We start from the raw sequence: 21,849 nt of genomic DNA, 5'->3' as shown, positions 1-21,849 counted from the left end.
ATCTCTCCAGCCCCCCATAACAAATCTTTTTTTTAAAAAAAATGTAATGTATAAAAAAAATAGGCAAATAGAGAGTCTTCTATAACAGTCAAGCTTGTGGTCATGTTAGTTAGATTTTCTAGATGGACAGATATGTATTTCAGATGGATAGGTACTCTTCAAATCTTTCAGAGACCTTCAGAATATGGCATTTAAAAATGTTTTAAAAACTTATGACTTTTCATGACTATGAGACACATCTGCTCCTGGCAAGAGAAAAGAAAGATGGACATCAAAGAGACTCCTTATGGAGTTGGTTAGCCATTTGGGCAAGGAACTGCTTTTGCCTGAGTTGCTGAACTGGACATGCAGTACCCACAGAGAAATGACTGCTGAACTTGCCTAAAGATGAGATGGGTCCTTCAGGGTGCCTGCTTCATAAAGAATTTGCCAGACATTCTGCAGGACACAGAAGAAAGTGACTGACAAACTGCCAATATAGGCGTAACTGTCTTTGAAATTTCCTGCTTTATAGAAAGGTCTGCTGGATACTATGGGCCAATAGGCTAAAGATGGATGCCCCAACAGTAGAGAAGAACTTTGGGTGACTGTCCAGGTAGCAAGATGTCTCTTTCAATTCTAGAGTTTTGGAACTTCCTGTTTACTTAGGTAATTTATATCCTTCTGGAGTCTGTGATGAAGTTGAAAAATTTATAGTTATAATTATAGTTTTTCTTAATTATGATAAAAGATAAAGTAGATATAAATATTATAATTCTTGCTTGATCCTGTTTTGTTGTATGTAATCTTGCTATGTTAAAGTTAAAACCTTCCTTTTTATTTAAACAGAAAAGGGGAGGTGATGTGGGATTCCCCTCTGTATGCTGTGAATATCATTGGTTAATAAGGGAACTGCTTTGGGCCTATAGCAGAGCTATAGGGAAACAGAGCTAGTGGGGAAAACTAAACTGAATGCTGGGAGGAAGAAGGTGGAGTCAGAGAGAAGCCATGTAGCCCTGCTGGAGCCAGACAGAACTTTACCCAGTAAGCCACAGCCACATGGCAATACACAGATTACTAGAAATGGGTTAAATTAATATGTAAGAGTTAGCCAATAAGAAGCTAGAGCTAATGGGCCAAGCAGTGATTTGTTTATTTTTTTAAGGATTTATTTATTTATTGTGTATAGTGTTCTGTCTGTATATATGTCTGCAGGCAGAAGAGGGCATCAGATTTCATTTCAAATGGTTGTGAGCCATCATGTGGTTGCTGGGAATCAAACTCAGAACCTCTGGAAGAGCAGCCAAGTGTTCTTAACCTCTGAGCCATCTCTCCAGCCCCCAAGCAGTGATTTAAATAATACAGTTTCTGTGTGATTATTTCGGTTCTGGGCAACTGGGACGAACAAGCAACCTCCAGCCATTCTCCCCAAAGCAACAAGGCAGAGAGACAAACACCAACACGATTGACATTTATTTGTAAATCTTCCCAAACAGGCCATCTGGGATCTGGGGTGGCTGCCTGGATGTCCCTGGGTTCTGTGGTCTGTCAGTCTTTCCCTAGGGCTTTCTGGGTCCAGAAGTCCTCATGGAGTCTGGACAGTGTCAGACACAGGAGAGCTGCCATGTGAAGGGACAGGGTTTGTCCAGGAGGCGGGGAGGCTGCACACAACCATGGAGCCTGCTACATCTATCAGCACATGACAAGAGGAACACAGATGAGAGCAGGACCCTGTGGGAGTGGCAGGGAGCTTGGACTGTGAGGTGGACAGGACCAGCCATGTTCAGGCCTGAGCCCAAAGGGAATGAGGGAGATGTTTCCCAGTCAACCTTCCTCTTGGCTTCTGGAAGGACAAATAAGAGGGGAGAGGGTTCCAGTTTGTCAGAGCTGACTTGGAAGCAGTCCCACCTCCCAAAGAGGGCTGCAGCACAGCCAGGCTGACTGTCTCGCAGGCTGTGACCTTTGGCCTCTTCCCTGGAGGAGATATGGAGAAGGTTCTGGAAGCCTCATCGCTGGACCTTCACTGAGCCTTCTTGGTCACCCTCTGGCTCTTCAGCATCACATAGGTGATGAACAATCCTGGAATACAGAGTGAGAGGACTGGGCAGACCCAAGTGAAGGCTGGATGGCAGGGCAAGATGACCCACACGCGGGGTCGGGCTCCCAAGCAAACACCCGTGGGCCAGTCAACCATCGTCAAGTGAATGCAAGGAGCTTTGCTGAGTGCTTCCAATTTTGTGGGGAATGATCTTCCTATCCATCTACTCACACATCCCTCCTACCCACCAGCAACCCATCCTACTATCCCATGCCCTGATCACTCTCTGCACTAGCTCAGTGAGCTTAGAACGCTGTAATGATGAAGACAGTACCCAGCCCACGGGAGCAATAAGAGATGCAAGGGTGGCAGGAGGGTAGGGGGCCCAGATGTGAGGATGAGGCTGCGCCCGCAGGAGGGAGACATGCCCTATCGCCCCAAGAGCCTGTGGTTGTTAAGGAGGAACAGGGAAACCCCAGGGAGAGCTGGGGACAAGGAGCAAGTGTCAAAGAGTGGACGCACACTCGGGTGAGAGTGGCCAGTCTTCCACACACCCTGCCCCAGATCAGAGATCACTGGAGAATGGGAGACTTACCCACAAGCAGGAGCAGCAGGAGGCCTGTGACCAGTGGGATGAGGACAGCATAGGCACGGGGCAGGAAGTACTTGTGGATGACATGCTGGCTGTCGATGAATGGCTGGCACCAAGGGCAAGAGCTCTGGTGAGTATTGCTCATCTTACCCAGCCTGAACAGGAAGCCATCCCACCTCCTTTGTCCAAGGGGCTGGACCCAAAGACAGCACTGGGCACTGAGGACCTGTCCTGATGGTATCTATGAGGAATCCCCAAGAGGTCCCCCACTTTCGCTCTTCTAGGTGGATATGTATTTTAACAAAGTCTCACTGTATTATCTCAGGGAGCCTTCTGAGTGCTGGAAACCAATCTTTTTGTTTTCTGAGGCAAGGTCTCATGACATAGCCCTGGCTGACCTGGACCTTGCTATGTAGTCCACACTGACCTCACAGAGTCCTCCCTTCCCCTCTCTGCCTTTGGAATGCAGGAACTCTAGGTCTTTTTAAACTATTCTATTTTTTTTATTATACATATGTGCACAAGCATGCAGGTGCACCTCATCCACACCCTGGATCTCCAACCCAGCTAACACTTAAGAAGACTGGTGTGCCAGGTACTTTGGCTGGATTTCCTTTCTTTTTTGGGGTGGGGGGGTTCAAGACAGGGTTTCTCTGTGGCTTTGGAGCCTGTCCTGGAACTAGCTCTTGTAGACCAGGCTGGCCTCGAACTCACAGAGATCCACCTGCCTCTGCCTCCCGAGTGCTGGGATTAAAGGCATGTGCACCACCACCCGGTCTTTTGCTGGATCTCCTGGAAATGGATTATAGATGGTTGTAGCTGGCCATGTGAGTGCTGGGACTTGAACCCCAGTGCTCTGGAGGAGCAGCCACTGCTCTTAACCGCTGAGCTATCTATCTCTTCACCCCCCTAACTTAACTTTTCTTTCTAAAGTATACCAGGTACTGACTGCAAGGTTACCCTTTTCAAACACAATGCACTTTTAAGCAATAACTAACAGATTTTTCCAGAGAGAGAGAGAGAGAGAGAGAGAGAGAGAGAGACCGCGCGCGCCTCAAGGTGTTTCTACTGGCGATTGCTACACCCAGGAGGTGCAGGCTAACCGTACAGTGCAGCAGTTGAGAGAGGCTGGGCCTTACCCTTTTCCCTGGGTCTCAACCTCACCTATAAAATGTAGACACCATCAGCAATCATAGTGGAAATTTCGTGAAATTAGGCCAAGCACCCAGCACAGTGCCTAGCATGCAGATGCTGCTTGAGTCGTGTTAGGAGTCGGCTTATTAAGAAATCTAGGGCAGGACGAAGGTGAGTTTGGGGAGCGGGGGCACATACCAAAAGAATCACCCAAGTGGTGTAGTAAGTGAAGATGATCAGGCTAACGGCGACGAGGCCAAATCCCACCACTTGGTCTGTCCCGGTGGCCTGGAGAAAAAGGAAGGCTCAGCTGGCGAGATGACGCTACATGGGCGTGCACTAATGGAGGGTCCGCACAGCCAGTTTACAAGCCAAACTTCTCATTCATTCAACAGCTGTACACGGGGGCTCACTAGAAGTGGCGCTCCAGTTTAGGAAGCCACGTCGGGCCCCGTGTCACCTGTCCACAAGCGGTCGGGAGAGCGATCCGGGTTCGGAAAGCCCGACCCCAAATAAGACCCCAGACCCTACCATTGATATCCCCAAATCACACAGGTACCGCAACCCAGGCTCACCATCTCCCCAGTGTTTCGCCGGAGCAACAGGACACATCCCGTTCCTGGTTGAGGACTTTCCGGCTTGTAAATCGAGATTGGCACTCTGGGAATTGTAGTCTTTGGACCAGTCCAGGACAGACATGCGGGCACGTCCGCCAATCGCTTTGCACGTCGGGAAATGTAGTCTCTGATGGAAACTGGCTGCTGACTCAGACTTCCTGGTCTTTGTGGCTACAGCTGTCATAACCTTCCCAACCAATAATCCTCCCTTAAACATCACAGCCCCAAGCCAGAGAGAGATGCATCCCGGGGTTGGAAGTCCTTCTCCCCCACCCCCACGTAGGAAAAATGAGGGTCAGCGAAGGACAGACCATAATCTGAGCCACTGATGAAGCAGACACCAGAATTTAAAGGTTCTATTTCGCGGTCCTGAAATTGTGAGAGGTTGTAGAATGATCGCCACCGGCCCAAGGAAGGTGGGGACAGACAAGCCAGCACGGATGAGGAGGATTTGCACTGGCTGAGAGGGAATGATACTCCCTTATGTTGGCTGGTTTCCCACTAGGTTCTGACTGCCACGTTTCTGGATGGCCGTGTCCGCCCCCAAGGCAGCAGCTCCCTCTTTGTGCCTCCACAGCCCCAGTGTGGGTTTTTTTGTTTTTTCGAGATAAGGTTTCTCAGTGTAACAGTCCTAGGTGTGCTGGAACTAGCCCTTGTAGACCAGACTGGCCTTGAACTCACAGAAATCCACCTGCCTCTGCCTCCTGAGTGCTCGAGTGTGCCACCACTGCCTGGCTATGTTCTATGTCCTCTTTTTGTGCCCACTCCTCACAAATAGAATTGAAACGCAAAGCTGGACAATGGTGGCTCACACCTTTAATCCCAGCACCAGGAGGCAGAGGCAGGCGGCTCTCTGAGTTCAAGGACAGAGAAACCGAGTCGAGGATTTTTAGGGGTGTGGAGATTGTGATTGAGGGGCAGACTGGAAAACCCTAAACTTTCCCCAGCATCTCATCCAGCATATATAAGATATATGGCGAGCTTCTGTTGTTTTGGTCCCCAAGTGATCATGGTAATAAGATAATTTAAAAACAAACAAACAATGAAACAGAGTAACAAAAACATCAACATTTAATCCCCCCCAATCAAACATTGACACTAGGCTGATTTCCCCAATGACATTATGTTCTACTGTAAGCGGAGACAGAGATACAAACAGCCCATGGAATGGGGAGCAGCGGTAACATTGTTAGAAAAGGAGGGAGTAAAGCAAAACCAAATATTCCTCCTTCGCCTCCCACAGGGGAAGACCCGCCTTCTCCTTCCTGCCAGACCATGCAGTGTGGTCCGTTGTGGGGATAACCAGAAAAGAACCCTAAAAATATTGTAGACCTTTATTTCTCCTAGTAGAAATATTAAACTGTCTTTCAAGAAGGCTCCAAACTGGCATTGCATAGACCAATTCCTTTCCAAAAATATCTCTGAATATAGCCTATCTCTGTATATAGAATTTGAAGTCCAGGTGCTTGGGCAGCATGTGGGAATCACTGAGCTCAAGAGAACTCTTAGGCTGGGGAAATTCTCTTAATCTCTGGCTCCCGCCAACGTTCATTTGGTTGTGGCCGTGTTTTCAGCCCAGTGTCTAGAACAGGAGTGACATGGCAGAGACCCTCTGGTTCAGACCTGGTCTGGAGGCGTCCTGACAGCACTGACTGCTTTGTTTGGAGCCCAGGAATTCTGAGCCAGACATGGGCAAGTGAGAGTGGTAGCGCTCCATCTTCTAGAGGTCACCTCACCTAGAAACAAGGCTTCCAGAGCCCCTGAAAGTGCCAGAAACCCGCTGGGCAGGAAAGGACTCTCTGAGCTTCTCCAGCCATGTTCTGCTCTGCCTCAGCAGCGCCTTCTAACATCCATTTTCCAAGAGTCGTCAGGTGTTTAAAACAATGGCAACAGAATCCCTAGAAATGCCCTGGCCCTAACACCAGGAAGGCTCTAAAATCACAGCCTCAACTTTTGCTAACTAAGGAAGACAGAAACTGAGCAAGGGACCTCCCAACCTGGGGAGTCCAGCTATCCCCCATCCACAGAACGAGTGGCCTGTACCCCACCCCCCACCCGTTCCCGCTCCCTGTCCCCAGCCCAGCTGAGATGTAGGTGGAGTGGGGAACAGAGGCACCTAGCTCCCCTTGCTGGGGGAGGAGGGAGTTCTGAACTGTGAGCTTAGGAGGAAAAGGAAAATACCTAAAGGCTAAGGAGACGCCAGCCTGCTGGGTCCATACAAATGAGCGAAACTCAAGGGGTGGGAGTTCATCCAGGGCCGGACTGGCAGCCAGTACCCTCCTCCTCTAAGCAAATCACAGAGGACACAGAAAGTGCTAGGGCTGGGGAGGTACAAAGAGGGTGGGTAGTAAGGGGAAGGCCTGAGCAGGGCACAGGACCAGACTCCCCAGGCAAAGCATGCCCCTTGCCCAGAGGGCTGAGGCTTGTCTGGCAATAAACCAGCTCCAGTCCGTGCAGTCACAGCCCACCTGGCTGACTGCCTCTCCAGCCTGGAACCCAGCCCAGGCCTGCTGACAGGAGAGCAGAGGAAGAGGTCTTTGCTTACCCAGCACAGCTGGGCCCCACCCTTCCTTTCCTGCAGGAAGGCCAGCTGCTCAGGACCCAGCCCCGAGCAGATGGCACCATGGCGCTCAGACCTTTCTAGGCCCTGCTCTTGGGTCTGAACGGGGGATAATTAGAGGGAAGGGGCAGTGCCACGTTCCAGCCGGGCGACTGTACCCTAGGTCTGGCTGCACAGCAGACAGCACCCAGGAGTCTGGGATAAGGGGGAGGATGGGTGGCTGTGTTGGGGACAAGCACGTGCAAAGTGCAGGCTGCAGGGCAACAGGAGAACATTTGACGAGGGAGGTAGGGTTGAGGTCTTGGCTCCCAGGAGAAAGCTGCCAGCAGGTCTCCTCAGGACATAAGGACAGCTGAAGCATTGAGCAGAGGGTCAGAGGTGGCAGCACTCTGGGGAGGGTCCAGCTCCTCAAGGGCAAGGCGAAGGGGCAAGAGCCGTGTAAGACTGGCTGAAGCTGCTGCTCCTGCAGGAAGCAGGCACGGGGATGGGGTAGGCAGCCACAAGCACCCCAACATGAAGGAGTGGCTGTGTCCTTTGCTGGGCCCAGCTCCGTCTTCCCCATTTTCTAGTGGTTCAGAGGACAATATTCACAGTGGCACCGGGACCAGCGGTTCCGGGGTGGACGGAGGACAATGGAATGACGCTTTGGGGCTGGTGTGGCTAGAGTACGAGGAGGCACAGGCACGATGCAGAGCAGATCTGAAGGGCAGCTTCCGGCTACTCCAGGAACACCGCAGACCTGGGTGCAAGAGACGGCAGGGCCCTTCTTCAGACCTGGTCCCTCAATGGCTTTCAATCACGACAGGCTCATAGACTCCAGAGGAGACTCTGCAGGGGAGAGAAAAGTGAGCTTATTCCCTCTGATGCTCCAGTTACTGAGCATTCCCCTGGGCCAGCCCTGTGGGTACTCCACATATCATCACGGCTACCAGTCTCTGACAGGGCTGAACTGATGCCCGGAGATGGTTAGCCATTTCCCCAGGGTGACAGAAACGGGTCCATCAGCTGTGTACATACACACCTGGATGGACCACCCAGGCAAGGAGAGATTGTTCCCTGGGTCATTTGACCAATGATGAAACAGGTTTGGAGGGACAAATCTTAGCAGATTTGTTAAGATGGCAAGAAACCCAGGCATAGCCTTTGATCCCAGCACTTGGGAAGCAGAGGCCAGCCTGGCCTACAGAGTGAGTTCCAGGACAGGCTCCAAAGCTACAGAGAAATCCTGTCTCAAAAACAAACAAACAAAAAACAGGGAAAAAAAGGGTGTGTGTGTGGAAAATGCTAAGGGAGTGCATCTGCTCTTTTCACCGCTTGGGTCCTGCAGAACCAGGCTTTCCTCCTCCAATCTCCAAGTCCCAGCTTCTCATTCTGCAAGTGGCCTAAGGTCTTTATCACCTTTGTAAGAAGGGCCCCGAGGTTTCTTGCTCTTCCACCCAGGGCAGCCCAGAGGAATGCTGGGAGAGGGTAGCTGTAATTTCTGGTCTCAGCCAACAGGGGTCAGCAGAGTGGCACAAGACACACACTTCACAAAGGTTTTTGGGCTCCGGATTCAGAAGTCCAAAGGACATGTTCTTTGCTCCCAGGAACACAAGGGGAAGCCCTAGGACAGTCCTGTATGCTGGACACTACTCTCACTCACTGGCTCAAAGGCCTGGGGAGCCAGACACACAAAGGACTGTGAGAAGGCACTCTAAAGACACAGCAAGGTGACAAGACAGGTGTTCAAAGCCAGGTCAGTGGTCCCCGTAGCTGCCTTACCACACCTCCCTGCCTCCAGTCCCTACCTGTTGGCCAGCTGAATGCCACTCAACGTGGTGGAGCCATCACGGCTCACAAACAACCGAAGGTTACTGTCTGTGGGGACACAAGGGAAGACAGAGGCTGAGCGGGCAGGGGTAGCCTCTGGAGGTTATCATCGCCCCCAGATGGCTTGAAGTGGCCAGCTCACCCTCAGTATTGCTGCCATCCGTGAAGTCCTGGCTCTGCATTATCTTCTCCACAATGTCATCTGCATCAATGCGAGTATCATCCACCCAGGTTGGGTGGCTCTCCACTGAGTCCTTCTTTCGCCTTGAGGGAGAGAGACAGAACTATGACAGGGGCAGTGACAGGCACAGCAACAAGACAAGGATAACCCCAGCACCTATGGCACTACCACTCTATGCACACCCATGCTGCACTCCATTGAGCCCTCCCATTCATCCTCAGCGGCAGGTGTTAATAGACTAGGACTAAGGTTAAGTACCCTTCAAGTCAAACAACATGTATGCAGGGGATCTAAGGCTCAAACAGAGTCGGCTGGGTCTACAGACTAATACACAAAACCACAAACAGCAGCACTGGATAGTAAGGGTACATGCCTAGCCCAGGGCTGTGCTCCTGCAGCCAGCAGCTGGTTTAACCATAACCATTCAACACTTGGAGATGGGGAATCTATTCTGTTATCCCTGTGTGGTTAGATGCAAAGTACAGGGAGCACTAGAAGGGTTCTGTTTACCAGGGAGTCTCAAACAACAGGACTCACCGAAACGAGCGGTCGGACAGATGCAGGGGTCGTGGGGGTCGTGGTGGCTTCTCAGGAGGTCGAGGTGGCTTCTCCGGGGGCCTGTGTTCCCTGTCGATGCCCTCAGGACCCTCTACAGTCATGCTGAGGCCACCAGAGGTGCTGCTACTAGTGGACGTGTTTCTGCGGTGTGTCAAGTCAGACAGGCTGGAGGAGCGAGAGTGCTCTGTGCTGTAGCCTGGGGGTGAACGATATTGGGAAGGCGATTACAGGGCCCCAGGGCTACGGGAGACTGCAGATCCCCACGTTAAGGCCTGACTGCTTACCTGACAGCTTGGACTGCTGGCTGGCGTAGCTGGAGTTGCGGGAGTGACCAGAGTGGAATACCTCCTCAGGACTGGACAGGCTCTGCTCTGGCTCCTCTGGCAGTCCTGGGAGAGGAGCAAGGTTACTAAGGGGCCACCTCACCCACAACCCTCCTCTCAACAAGTCTACATGTGACACTTGTCTTGAGACTCCATTCCACAGACTGAAGATCAGAGGCTAGAGGAGCAGGAATCTACCTCAAGTCACAGGCTACCCTCGGAACCAGTCATCCATTTTTCGAGTGGCTTTGGGACCTTCCAGTAGACTACCTGCTACAGGTCTTTGCAGACAAAAGATGAAAACAGTTATCCACAACTGGTGGGTGTATGGATCAGGACAGCACCCATGGAGGACTGGTCAGTCTGTAACCATGGTGACTGTGTGGATTAGGACAGCACCCATGGAGGCCTGGTCAGTCTGTAACCATGGTGACTGTGTGGATCAGGACGGCACCCATGGAGGACTGGTCAGTCTGTAACCATGGTGACTGTGTGGATCAGGACTGCACCAATGGAGGCATGGTCAGTCTGTAACCATGGTGACTGTGTGGATCAGGACAGCACCCATGGAGGCCTGGTCAGTCTGCGGATCAAATAAGACTTTTCCCAGGACAGAGCTTAATGCTGAGACCTTTAGGACACCACAGAGGGGAGACAGAGAAGGCAGCAGGTCCATGGCCTTCCAGACACAGGGAACAGCATACTAAAAGCCTTGAAACTAGAATGGACTTTGGTTTGTTGGCAAATCTGGGAAAAGACAAGCAGGGAGGATGGAAAAAGACAAGACCCGGAGATAGGCAACAGCTATGTTCTAGGTCAGTTCAAACCCCCTTTCCCGGCCCTCACTCCCCAGCTGTGAACAAAAGGAACTAGGTGGAACCTAGGCATGGCTCTACGTATGCACACATCCGGGCCTTACCAACCTCCTCCACTCCAGAGATGAGCAGAGATACTCAAGCTACAGGCTGCATTCAGGTCTGCCATATTCCCACCGAAGCCAGGCAGGGATTTTTTGGTTTTTTGTTTTTCTTGAATAGGGTCTCACTAGGCAACCGACCCAGAACTCACTATACAGACCAAGCTGCCTCTAATTGAGATCCACCTGCCTCTGACTTCGGGATTAAAAGGTTTGCATCACTATGCCCAATTTTTTTTTTTTTTTAAATTTTAAGATAGGGTCCCAAGTAATCCAGGAGGATTTGATTTTGCTATGTAGATTAAACTCTGATCCTCTTGTCTCCTTCTCCCACACTGGGCTCATTCATGTACCACACCAGCTCAGGCAGACTTCAAGTTCTCAACATGCTCGCTATATAAGGCAGGGGAACAAGCTGCTAGGTACCACTCTGCTCAGGAGAGAATTGCCTTTCAGTCTACACAGGACAGCATGTGTGCTGAGGGGCCCTGGTCGAGACAGCTCTCTCCTCTGTGGCCCAGCATCTACTAGCTAGAAAGAGAGATGGTGCTGGGAAGCCCCCACTCCTGTACAAGCCAAGCCAAGGCAGGAAGCAACGGCAGTGCCTGAGGGAAGTCAAGCCCTGGTGGTGAAGTCCAAGCTCTCGGGTCTGGGAGCCACGCATGCCATCTGCTCACTACTCGCCTCAGGCCCCGCCTCCCAGCTTTGAGGGTACCCGAGAGGGGCCATCACGGCACTCAGACCACAGGATCAAGGACAGCACCAGCAGAGGCATGCATCGTCTTCCACCACCCCACCACCCCCATTTTGAGAGAGGGTCTCAATATGTAGCCCTGGCTAACCTAGAATTAGAGATCCTCCTTCCTCTGTCTGAGTGATGGGATTAAAGGTATGCCTGTACCCTCCTCTTAATAAGCATCTTCCTGGGACAGGATGTTCGGGGGAGAAGCTGTAGTCACAGGCAGTGGAGAGACAGGCAGATGAAGATGGTACCTGAACCCAGGATGGTGGGCCGGGCCTTGTGGGGCCGGGACCCAGTCAGGGAATTGGTGCTACTGCTGCCACTGCTGCTGGTCCCACCACCTTTGCATGTCAGCTGCAGGGAGGAGTCCTGGCCCGGGATGGAGATGGACTTGGCAGTAGACGGTGGCCTTGGGAGGACAAAGGTGTGTGACTGGGGTGCCCCAATCTCAGGATCAGATGGAGACGGGCACCCCAGAACCTGGAGGAAGGAAGAATCTATTTCATGGCCCCCAACCCCACTGATAGCCAGGGTGACACTCACGTCTTAAAACAGGGGTCTCCAGAGAGCAGGAACATGCCAATAGTGACCTATTGGTAGAGGAGAGAAATCAGCACTGGCTGCCAACACCCAGCCCGGGTCAGCCTCTGGGCCCCACCTGCCCACAGTGAGCCCGGTGTCCTGTGTGGGGGACAGACTGGGCAGCCCGGGGAGGAGTGACAAGGCCCACTTGGCACCTAGCACACAAGCGAACAAGTCGACACCAGCAATTACACATCACAACTAGACTGTGAGCTCCGGGGCCACACTCACTCACACCTGCTTTCCCCAACTCAGAGCTGGGGAGCAGGGCTCAAGGAGCCGCACAAGAAGTAGCAGGTACTCACAGGGCCCAACCATGGCAAATGGGGCTGCCTCAAAGTTCTTTTGTTTGCTTTAAATCTTTTCCAAACATGGTTTCTCTGTAGCCCTGGCTGCCCTGGAACTCACTTTGTAGGCCAGAATGGCCTCGCACTTAAGAGATCTGCCCGCCTCTCTGCCTCTAGTGTGCTGGGATTAAAGAAAGGCCTGTGCCCCTACCACCACCCAGTAAAAGTTTTTTTTTTTTTTTTAACGAAGTAAAATATCCAACCAGTATAGAATTTAGAACCCACTTGCAAATGACTCTGCCAATGGTTAAGTCTGAGTCTCAAAATATGGGCTGAGAAGGAGTAACAGGCAGAGAGTAACAGACCAGGAAAGAAGTTCTCAGATCCCAGACCTCAGTGTGATGTCACCATAGCCTCTGGGCTCAGGCTTCTTTATGGATCATTTCACTTGGCCATGATAATGCTCTACAAAGTAGGTGACAGACCCAGTTGAAGGTGGGGGAAGCAAGACTTCACAAAACTCAGCAGACAGGATATAGGGGAGCTGGCCTTGAACCTGAGGTTGCCTGGCTCTAGACTTCTTTCTAACAGAGTGCACAGGCCTACTGGGAAAGACTTTCCATTAACCAGTCTGGACCTTCTAATTTTTTCTTACTTTCTACAGGGTCTTGTGTCCTGACTGTCCTGGAACTCACGTAGATCCACCAGCCTCTATCTCCTGAGTGCTGGGATTAAAGGCACATATCACCTTTTTTTTTTTTTTTCTTTTTGAGACAGTGTTTCTCTATGTAACAGCCCTGGCTGTCCAGGAACTCACTTTATAGACCAGGCTGGTGTCAAACTTAAGAGATCTGCCCGCCTCTGCCTCCCAAGTGCTAGGATTAAAAGCATGCGCCACCACTGCCCAGTTCTTTTATTTAAAAGACAGGTTCTTGCTTCTTGTTGTGTAGTTCTGACTGGTCTCAAACTCATGATCCTCCTACCTCAGCTTCAAATTCTGGGATTACACAGCATGCTACCACATTTACCAGCCTAAACCCCTATTCAGATGTGTTTCAAGTCCTGTCGATTACCTTGTGCCCAGCTCTGTGCCAGGCACAGCAGGCTACTCATAGGTCAGCTCAGACATGGTATTAGGACAAACTGGTTTCCTCAGCCAGACTCTAAAGGGCGTGGAAAGGGACGAAGAGGTGTTCTGATGCAGACACCTGGGTATTTCTGCTCCTAAGAAGATACATTAGCAGCTGCCTGAGGGGAATGAGCTACCCGGGCTTCTAGAGACCTGTGTGGCCAGCAGGGCAGGCCTGCCTCGGAGCTCACACGGGTTCAGAACATCAGTTCTACTCACTGATACCTCACCAGGAGCCAGGAAATCTCAGATCATGATGGGCAACAATTGGGACCCAGGCTGTGCAGCTAAATGACTGGCGGGATTAATGAGCTAGGGCAAATGATGGAATTTCTGCTGTCATGACTCCCTCCTATTGAAACTTGGAGCTAATGACAGATACCACACCCACAGGCTGTGCTTGCTGTCAGGGCCATAAGATAGAAAAGGACAGGCACATGGCAGAAGGTTTATCTTGACAAAGGTACTTATCAAGCCCTTTTGGAAGGTGGGGATCACACCCAACCATGGATGGGAAAACTGAGGCCACAACCCAGGGGCCCACATCCTCCCTGCATCTCTGAGAACTTATATCTTCTGATGAGGAGGTACATTTGTCCCTGCCCCTTGGGAAGGCAGAAGAGGTAGCAGGGCCTCAAGGTACCTTGAGGATGGAGTTGTCCTGGCGAGTGTTCTTGGTATCATATCCCTCCAATAGGCAGCAGCGTACGGTGGAGCCTGAGCCTGCAAACTCAGCCAGGTTCAAGTCAGTGAAGCCAAGCTGGGAGAAGAAAAGAAAATGTGGGAGGCTGCAGGAGTGTGGGTGCTGGGCAACAGAGGCACCAGAGGGGTTAACTTGGTAGGGGTGGGGAGGAGGACAGACTCACCCCATAGCCACACTGACTGTTGCATAACCAGGACTCAAGGACAGGATCCTGGGTCAGCAGCACCAATGTGGCAAAGCAAGGAGCTCACATCCCTGAATGCCACAAAGCACCCTTTGTGTGGAGTCCCAGGGTGCACTAGGGCCAGTGTGACCGAGATGAAAGGACATTGTTGTCTGTGACACAGACACATTGTTCCCAAGGAAACAAGGCCATGCTGTCGGGAGCTGACAGAGAGCAGGCAGAAGAGCAGGCAGGCCCATGGGAACTGGGTGGCAGGGTGAGGTGACGAGACACTACAGAGTAGGCAGGGTCCCCATGATGTCCCCGGTGGAGGGAAGAATCTAACATATGGACACTGTGTCGCGTGCACAGGCTTACTGGGTAAGACTTTCCGCCAACCAGTCTGGACCTGTTCCTTTGAGGGTATGTGCAGGTGAGATGTGAGAGACAAAAGCAGAACAGGGGAAACTGAGGCTGAAGTGACAGTGCCAGGCTTGGGGATCACCAGGACAGCAAACTAATCGGGACATTTATTGTGCACCAGTTACATACAGGGCTCGACTACAATATTTAGGGGCACAGGCTACAGGATCAGAAATGACTCAGACGGACCCCATTTTATAGTCCAGTCCTTCTGTAGGTATTGGTTTCCTCATTTGTACAATGGGATAAAGGTAAGGTGCTGCTATGGAAAAGCAGGGAAGGTCTGGCAGCATCTGATGTGGGCTGAAGGCTCCTTGGCTGTACACTGACACTTTGACAGCTCCTCCATTGCCGGGCCAGGGCAGGCAGATAGAGCTGTGGGCTTCTGGAGCTCTAGTAGTGGGGACGTCTGAGCCATGCTACCTTTGTCTCAGGTATCTCCCACAGGGTCAGAGGTGGTCTGCCTTGTGCTGAGCTGGCCAGGAGTCCCCCAGAGACAAGAGATGGAGGACAGAACATGCTCATTCAAAGCTAGGTCATCTTCTTCCCATCTTTCCCATAAAAAAGGTTTTACTTCCAGGGCTGAAGTCAGGAGTGGGGGTAAGGGTGGGAGTGGAAGGGAAGCATTAATGAAAGCCTAGGCAACACAGCTCTACAGCAGCAGTGAATGGCTGAATCTGAGTCACCAGCCACACAGTGAGACACTGCTGCCATTAGAAAGAGTACAGGAAGCTGAGGTGACCTGCAAGATAAGCGAGGCGCTGAAGTCGTGGAATCTGTGCATCGGTCTGAACAACTGCTGCCTACAAGCACACGCGTGCACACGGCACTCCCTTTCCGCTTCCCTAAGTCACATCACGCTTTTACTCGGTTTTCCTTAGAAAAATGGAGCAGTGGTAAAATATTTGCCTAGCATGCATAAGGCCCTGGGTTCAATCTCCAACAACACACGCACACATAAAACACAGACTCCGAGTACAGAGGCTGGGAGTGGTCGCACATGCCTTCAGCCCCAGCACTGGGAAGCAGAGGCTGGGTGATCTCTGCTAAGTTTTAACCAATACCTAACACAATTAGTGAAGTCCAAGGAAAAGGAAGAAGGAACCGGGTGGTGCGGAACACGGCCCTCTTACCTTGGAATACGCCTTCCCGCCTTTCAGCTCCTGCAGAGACACAGACACATAAGGCGTGACTAGGAAACCCTGGTCTCTCAGAGATGGCCCCAAAGTACCATGAGAACAGAACACAGAAAGGAGCAGGTTAACTGCTCACATTTCTCCTTGCAATGGACTTGGTAGGAAAAGCGCCTACACCCACAGGTGGAGAGTCTCACACCCATCCTCTCAGGTATCTCCCACAGGGTCAGAGGTGGTCTGCCTTGTGCTGAGCTGGCCAGGAGTCCCCCAGAGACAGAGACAACCCTAGGCTCAGTCACACAAACCTGCCTCACCTTGCGCACGGACACTCGAAAGATGCAGGGGTCCAGCAGGCCTGTAGCCGGGTTGGCACTCATCTTACACACAAAAGTGAACCTCTTCTGCCACCGTACACAATTCTCCTGTACCTCCTCCCTGCAGAAACAGGACAGATGAACACGGGACAGGTGAATACGTGGTTAATACGGGCACCAACCCCCACTCCAGTCCTATCAGGGGCAGGGCAGGGCCTTGCTGCCTGAGTGTTTCCATAAACTACAATAGCATGACTGTAAAAACAAAAAGCATGAAATGAAAACAAAGGATAAGCTGGGCAGTGGTGTGCTCACCTTATATGTTTGAGGCCAACATGTCCTACAGTGTGAGTTCCAAGACAGGCAGGACTACACAGAGAAACCTTGTCTCCATCCCGCCTCTCCCCCACCCACCCCCACAAAAAAGAAACAAAAACAAACAAACAAAAAAAACAAAACAAAGAATCAAAAAGCAGCTGTGGGTGAGGAAAGGCTGGGGCAGCTAGCCTTTCAGGGGGCCAACAGATGTGCTGAGCTTCTATTCCCAGCACGGTGACCTTGGCAGTTCCTATACTCCCATTACCAGCCCCTGCGGGGCTCCTGCTGGCCTCCTAATGTGACCCTCACTTTAGTCTTCCCAGAATGAACTCTGGGGTACCGACCAAGCCCTGATCTCCCACCAGTCTGCTGGGCCCACAGCTGGGTTCAGTCAGACTCTAACAACACAATAACCACAATAGCTAATGCTGCGTGCTGCTGCCCAGTGCTAGGCACCATTCAAAGAACTGCAGAGCCGGTAGTCGCCACAGCCTGCTCACAGTGCTGGAGAAAGCCTGCCAGCCGGTCTACAAAGAAACAGAAGAGATACCAGGTGGGATTCCAACCTTCTAGCCCTGGAATGTGAGGACAGTAACAACCCAGCATAACTGAGATGGCTGTTCTTCGATGGCAACTCTGGGGGCAGCCCATCTACACCTCAACCAACTGCCGTGAGGAGCTCAGTAAGATCTGGGGTGGCGGCGTGGAGAGCTGAACTGTGGCACCCTGCAGTCCCCGCCCAAATCCTGCCAGAACTGGTGCTCAGTGTCTTCTTCATTCAGCACATCCCACCTAACTGGATGGGCAGGCACACAGCTGAGAAGTGACATTTCCACACCCTGAGTGACCCAAGAAACATGGGTTACCTACCAGATGTGAGAGAGGGCTGCAGCAGGGCATCTGCTTTTCACAGAGCCTGGGTGGCTGCGGATCTATGCTATCCTTTTTTATAGTTGGTGACACTGGGGCCCCAGCAGGACTGCAAGAGCAGAACTCACAAAGCAGGCTGAAATCCAGGCTATTTAGCTTCAGACTGAGCCCTAGGCTGCCACATTGGCTCAGGGGCACAAAAAGCAGGAACCCCTGGCAGCTGAAACCCCGTGGGCTTGTGAGGCCAGCCATTCCACATTACCACATGATCTAGTAATTCTACTCCTGTGTCCACACCCAACAGAGACAGAACATACAGCCACACCAAAACCTGCACATAAATGCGCCAAGCAGCACTGTTCACAACAGTTAAAAAGCAAAAGCAACCCAAACACCACAAATGGTGAGTGGGAAAGACATCGGTGGCCTGCTCAAGAGGCCGCTGTCCTTTGGAAGGAGGCACTTACACAGTGCTACTAACCTTGAACACATTATCACTAAGTCAAAGCCAGGTGCACAGGAGAGCCTACTGTAGATTTTAACTGTAGGAAATGCCCAGATCAGGCAAATCCAGAGAGACAGAAAGCAGACTAGACTGGCGGTTGCCAGGGAAAGGAGTTGGGGAAATGAAGAGCGACAGCTGATATGTGTGAGGTGATGTCATGAAATGGTCTGAGGAATGAGAGCACCTTGTGAATGGGAAACACCACTGGCTTGTGGTCTCTGTTAGCTCGAGGCCAGCCTGATCTACAGAGCTAGCTCCAGGACAGTCAGGGCTACACAGACAGGGCGTAGAAAGGTAGAGAAGATTCATTCTGGAACAACTGAGGCCTGAGCCCAAAAGGGCACAGGGTGGGAATCACTCTGTGTGGACCCCACCTCCACCCCACCTAAGAGCAGAAACAGCTGCCGAGACCTGCAGAAGCAGGAAGGGTAGGAATTAGGGTTAGAGTCTGGGAACAAAGGCCAACAGCAAACTGCCCACCCCTCCTTTGAGACTGTAGTGGGAGTACCAGCTAGGAAGCCTGAGGCTCAGTTGTGGTTCCCGTCAGCCCTACCAGGCCAGCCCAGAGCAAATCACGAGCCGCTCTTCCAGGCTCAAGTGAAAAGGCTGTTCCCTCCAGCAGGAAGGTGAGCAGGGCAGGGCTTATGGGATCAGCCCTGGACCACCCTCCTGTGCTAGGAACCATTAACTAAAGCATCCATAATGTGCTAGGCATTCCTAAAAATCCTGGACGGAGGGCTGGAGAGATGGCTCAGTGGTTAAGAGCATTGCCTGCTCTTCCAAAGGTCCTGAGTTCAATTCCCAGCAACCATATGGTGGCTCATAACCATCTGTAATGAGGTCTGGTGCCCTCTTCTGGCCTGCAGAAATACACACAGACATAATATTGTATACATAATAAATAAATAAATTTTTAAAAAAAATCCTGGACGGAGAAATGAGCAGTACACAAAGAAGACAGAAACGCCTGCTTTCAAGGGCCTGCTACTCAGGCAGATGGTAACGACACAGAAAACCCAGGCGATGCATGTCCTAGATGTTAAAATGGGAAGGGAGGAGGTAGACAGCAGACAGGCAAGGCAGAGACTGAGAGAAAGGTGGCCAGGGGGTCTTAACAGGAGAGTGACATCACCAAAGCACCAACGTGCAAGATGAAGACAGGAGCAGAAACAAAGACCCTAAAGTAGAAATGTGGACAGTATGCGTACTGAGGAACAAAGGGGGGGAGTGGTAGGCTCTGAAACAGGCGGGGAATGGGGAGGGGAGTCTTAGTCCCAAATTACAAAGGGACCACGCGGGGTGCTAAGAAGGGTGAGTAGTTAAAGCCAGTGAGGCAAAAATAGGAACAGCTCCAATGTGAGGGGTTGCTTATTGGCATCTGAGTTCAAGGCCAGCCTGGTCTACACAGAAAAACCCTGTCTCAAAACAACACACCCAAAAAAGTAAATAAATAAATAAAATTTTTTAAAAAAGGAAGAAGAGGAAGGAACAGGGTTTAGTGGCTCACACCTTTAATCCCAGCACTCCTGAGGCATCAGCAGATGGATCTTTGAGTTGAGGCTAGCCAAGGCTACGTAATGAAATCTTGTCTCAAAAAAAGGAAAGAAAAGGCCGGGCGGTGGTGGCGCACGCCTTTAATCCCAGCACTCAGGAGGCAGAGGCAGGCAGATCTCTGAGTTCGAGGCCAGCCTGGTCTACAAGAGCTAGTTCCAGGACAGGCTCTAGAAACTACAGGGAAACCCTGTCTCGAAAAACCAAAAAAAAAAAAAAAAAAAACAGGGAAGGAGGATGGTCTTACCCATTGGCGGGACGGCAGGAAAAAGGTTTCTACAATACATCATCTCCGTTGTTTTCAAAAGGACACAAGATGGTGTGCACAGAGAATTCAGAGATGCCCATGATATCACATGGCAAATGAGGGTCACCACTGGGCACTTGAGTGTGTGGAAACTACAGACGAAGAAGGCAGGGAAGAGATACTGTTGTCTTTTTTCCCCTCTGGGGATGGAATGCAGGCCTTATGAGGCTAGGCAGACAAGATTCTACACTGACAGCCTAAGTCCCCTTCCCTTCCTTGTTTCTCTTCATTTTTGGTGGCATTAGGGATTGAACCTAAGGCTTTGCACATGTAACCAAGTACTCTACCATTGAATTAAGCTCCCAGCTCCTTATTTATTCACCGAACTGTTAGTATCAGTTGTAAATTTTCACAGTGCCTGCCTGGGTAAAGGGACTCCTCTATAAGCCTTGGAGTACTATCAGAGGCAGAATCAGAGCCCCTCTCACACCGGGAGACTCCCATATCACGGATGCTGAGACTGAGCATCACCTTATACCTCTGCAACTTCAGTGGGCTGGGTGCTAGGAAGGCAGAGACTGAGCCTACCAGGACACCACAGGCCCATGCACAGCAGTACCCAATCTATATCCTCATTCATCAGGAGCACAGTGGGCCAGCCATGGAAATCAAGAAAGTGAAAAGACAAATTATACTTAAGATGTAAACGGCGTGCATCCCACTCCCTGTCCTGATGAAAAATGGCTCAGGGTGCAACCAGACAACAGCAAGTGTAAAATCACAAAACTTTAGCATGCTCAGCCCCAGATAACTAAATAAAATGGCAAAACCCAAGACTTGAAGATCATTCCAACCCAAGAAAAGACCAGAACCCTGAACTGCTGGCTTCCTGGACACCTGGCTTATTCATGCTGATATAAAGGGACAATGGCCATAAGGAAGGGGACAGTTCAGTCAAGTCTGTTAGAACTGAGGTGAGTTGTTTTTGTCTAAGAGTAGTTTTCCTCATCAAAAATTAACATCAAAATTTAAGCCGTGTGGAGGAGATGCACACCTTTAATCCCAGCACTCAGGAGGCAGTGGCAGGCGGATCTCTGTGAGTTTGAGGACAGCCTGGTCTACAGACAGTCAGGGACAGGACAGTCAGGGCTACACAAAGAAACTGTCTCAAAATACCAAAAAAATAATAAAAATAAAATTTAACTTTAAAGGAGAGGGAACTTAAGTTAGGATGGGTGGTTATAATAAGCAAAGGGATTTGAACCACAAGTATCTGATTCAAGGCCAGGGCCCACCCTTACTCCCCTCCCCCCAGGCACTGTCAAGTGGGGACATGCCGAGTGAATGTGGGCAACCGGCTGTCAGGGTGGGAAGGCTGTAAGTCAGCTCTTCCAGCTTGGGGTTTCAGGGCGTGCATCCCTGCTCCCTGCTGCCGCTGCCACTGCCAGGGACAGGTAATTAAAGAGACAGGTTTTGCTTTTAGTTTTAAGATATACAATTAGACGTGCAAATCCCAGCGCAACAGGGCAAGGCCTTTAACCACTGCGGTCTCTGTGACCACCTTGCAGTTATTTTTGAACTGTCCTAAAATAGAGTAAGTGCCCCACAAAACAGTGGTCTCAGATGCTTTGGACTTCCCGGATCTCTCCTGGCTCTAGGACTCTTCCAATCGGACTCCCGACTGCCTCTGCCTATCTCAGGCAGACACAGAATGGCTTAGCAAGAACCTTGGACTTGTATCCAACTGTTAAGCAGACCTCTGTAGGGTATCCATGGAGAGTGCAGGCACCAGCTCAGGCTAGAGGCATGGCATGAACCTTTTGAAGGGTCCTGGAGCAGAGGGGGGAACATGTTACACAAGAAAACAACTGGCAGCTGTCAATATCTCTGAAGGGCTACAAGAGCTCCCTACAGAGCAGGACAGATGTGTAGGGGCAGTGACATCAGAGCCAGGGTTTCAAAGCTGGGGTGGGGTGTCAGCTGGGTAAAGATAAAGGGAGTCTCCAGCAATAGGAACACAGGAAAGCCCAAAAGGAGGAGGTGGCGTGCCCACTACATGGGGCTCTCTCACTCATCAGTTCAAGTGGGGTAGAAAGAAGTGCATCAACCCAGTGTCTCTGCAGAGCCACATCTGCCTAGCATCTGCCTTGCTGTGTCTTGAGACCAGGAAAT

General features: G+C 51.1%; 2 protein-coding genes across 3 annotated transcripts in view; both read right to left on the bottom strand.

Annotated features, from left to right (window-relative positions):
- Positions 1-1,435: 1,435 nt before the first annotated feature.
- Positions 1,436-4,428, bottom strand: Dpm2 (dolichyl-phosphate mannosyltransferase subunit 2, regulatory). Of its 2 annotated transcripts, XR_005286219.2 has the most exons (5): positions 4,319-4,428; positions 3,942-4,031; positions 2,613-2,715; positions 1,940-2,058; positions 1,436-1,822 (listed from the first exon to the last, which is right to left on the bottom strand). XR_005286219.2 is itself a non-coding variant. In XM_038337066.2 (4 exons), exons 1-4 carry the CDS (start codon positions 4,319-4,321, stop codon positions 2,000-2,002), a joined length of 255 nt encoding a protein of 84 aa, XP_038192994.1. In that variant the 5' UTR covers positions 4,322-4,428; the 3' UTR covers positions 1,436-1,999. The 2 variants fall into 2 exon arrangements, 1 of the variants encoding a protein (XP_038192994.1); XM_038337066.2 differs by having other exon boundaries at positions 1,436-2,058.
- A 985-nt stretch (positions 4,429-5,413) lies between these two features.
- Fam102a (family with sequence similarity 102 member A) overlaps positions 5,414-21,849 on the bottom strand; it is a 31,182-nt gene continuing 14,746 nt past the window's right edge. Inside the window, exons 2-11 of the mRNA XM_038337413.2 lie at positions 16,187-16,307; positions 15,870-15,899; positions 14,091-14,207; positions 11,993-12,039; positions 11,701-11,858; positions 9,753-9,857; positions 9,448-9,664; positions 8,872-8,993; positions 8,708-8,777; positions 5,414-7,748 (exon numbers count right to left, since the gene is read on the bottom strand). Of these exons, the coding sequence (XP_038193341.1) occupies positions 7,703-7,748; positions 8,708-8,777; positions 8,872-8,993; positions 9,448-9,664; positions 9,753-9,857; positions 11,701-11,858; positions 11,993-12,039; positions 14,091-14,207; positions 15,870-15,899; positions 16,187-16,307 (1,033 nt within the window). The 3' untranslated portion in view covers positions 5,414-7,702. The remainder of the gene's footprint in view (positions 7,749-8,707; positions 8,778-8,871; positions 8,994-9,447; positions 9,665-9,752; positions 9,858-11,700; positions 11,859-11,992; positions 12,040-14,090; positions 14,208-15,869; positions 15,900-16,186; positions 16,308-21,849) is intronic.

The sequence above is a fragment of the Arvicola amphibius genome, chromosome 7 (assembly GCF_903992535.2).
Source record: "Arvicola amphibius chromosome 7, mArvAmp1.2, whole genome shotgun sequence".
Taxonomy (NCBI): Eukaryota; Metazoa; Chordata; class Mammalia; order Rodentia; family Cricetidae; genus Arvicola; species Arvicola amphibius.
Note: the sequence above shows the minus strand (reverse complement) of the source record. Positions and strands in the feature narration are given on the sequence as shown.

Excerpts from the sequence above, each read along its gene's own strand:
- Dpm2 (XM_038337066.2), bottom strand. Across the intron at positions 2,716-3,941 it reads CCACTTGGGTGATTCTTTTG|CCATTCATCGACAGCCAGCA; the intron begins GTATGTGCCCCC and ends CCTTGGTGCCAG. Across the intron at positions 2,059-2,612 it reads CCTGCTGCTCCTGCTTGTGG|GATTGTTCATCACCTATGTG; the intron begins GTAAGTCTCCCA and ends TCTGTATTCCAG.